The 1,446-nt window shown below is 51.2% G+C and overlaps 1 protein-coding gene across 1 annotated transcript; it reads right to left on the bottom strand.

The window, feature by feature from the left end:
* On the bottom strand, nucleotides 1-1,180 carry LOC145636990 (uncharacterized). The gene is made up of 3 exons (XM_081688515.1): nucleotides 870-1,180; nucleotides 383-772; nucleotides 1-247 (listed from the first exon to the last, which is right to left on the bottom strand). Exons 1-3 carry the CDS (start codon nucleotides 1,178-1,180, stop codon nucleotides 1-3), a joined length of 948 nt encoding a protein of 315 aa, XP_081544641.1.
* Nucleotides 1,181-1,446: the final 266 nt, after the last annotated feature.

The following is a 1,446-nucleotide window of genomic DNA, read 5'->3' on the forward strand; positions in this document are numbered from 1 at the left end:
TCACAGTTCCTCCATGCACAGTCCTCCACTAATCACATATACTCTGCCCTCGGGCTTACCATCTCTGTCTCTGTCCCCTACAGGACCCCCATGACCCCCTCTACGGTCAGCGCGGCTTGTTCTATCCTCGTCCCTCCTTCTAGGTGGATCATCGCGCTGCTTCAACTGATTAAGGTACCCTCTCCTGACAAGATCCTTTATGTTATCCTTTAAGTGTGTGCATTCATCTGTGGTATTGCCATGATCTCTGTGAAAGTCACACCACTTGCTGGTGTCACTGTTTCTATTGACCATCCTTGGGGGTCTCTGCCACTAATCATCACCTTTGTTCACGCTAAAGATGTGAGATCTTGAGTGGGTTAGCGGGGTATATTTGTCGAACCTTCCAGATCTCGGCCCTCTCTTTGGATCTGACCTTCTCACCCCCACTGCCCTGTCCGCTTCCTTGCGGCTTTGCTCAGCCCTTCTTGGCTGGTCAGCCCTTGGTGTGTTCTCTTCCCGGGTAACCTCTGCTCGCTTAGCTGAGTTACCCGATGCTTTCCTACTCAGCATGGCTCTGTCTGTTTCATCTGCCTTGATGAACTCGTGCGCCTTATCCAGCGCTTTAGCTAGTGTTTTGAGGCTCTTAAGCCCCATAAACGCTCTGAATGGCGAGCCTGGTAGCAAGCCGCTCTGCATTGCTAGCAGCGCTACCTCTTGACTCATATTTGGAATGGTTGTTGCCTCCTTGTTGAATCTGGTGATGAACTCCCTCAGGGGCTCGTCCTTTTCCCTGAACTAACAACATCAGCTCAGTTGTCATCTTAGTTCAATCTACCTGGGTTATAAAATGCTCCATGAACATTCTTTTCAGCTGGTTATACGAGTACATGGGACATTTGGGAATGGCTCCATACCACTCCGCTACAAACCCCTCCAGGGTTGGCGGAAATGCTTTACACCAAACTGAGTCCGTCATAGTGTAGAGTACTATGTGGTTCTCAAAAGCTGATATGTGGCTCTTAGGTGTTGTGGTTCCATTGTATCTGCAGCTCGGCATCTTTACTTTCTCCATTGGTTCCTCCAGAATCTCCCGGCAAAACGGGGAATCATCTGGAACAACCTGGATTCGCGTTCCCTTGTCTCTTTCCGGGCTGGGTCCTTGCTTTGAGGCTGGCGACCTGCTGCGGGGGACTCGCATCTCTGGGCTGATCTGAGCCAGGGTTACTTCCTCCACGCTCCATTCTCGGTTCAGATTTCGAGCTTCCAACTCCAATACCTTCTTCCTCAGTTGAACGAGCTCTTTCTGCTCGGGGGGAGGGCTGAGGATGCCGGCTTCTTTACTGCGGACTCCGCAGTTGCCGTTGTCAATGACGGGCTCGCCCCCTTACCCATATTGGTAAGGACCGCCGTCATTGCTGCCAGCAGTTCCTTACTGCACTTAGAAAGGTTCTGCAAGATGGTTGA

The sequence above is a fragment of the Chenopodium album genome, chromosome 6, assembly GCF_948465745.1.
Source record: "Chenopodium album chromosome 6, dcCheAlbu1.1, whole genome shotgun sequence".
Lineage (NCBI taxonomy): Eukaryota > Viridiplantae > Streptophyta > Magnoliopsida > Caryophyllales > Amaranthaceae > Chenopodium > Chenopodium album.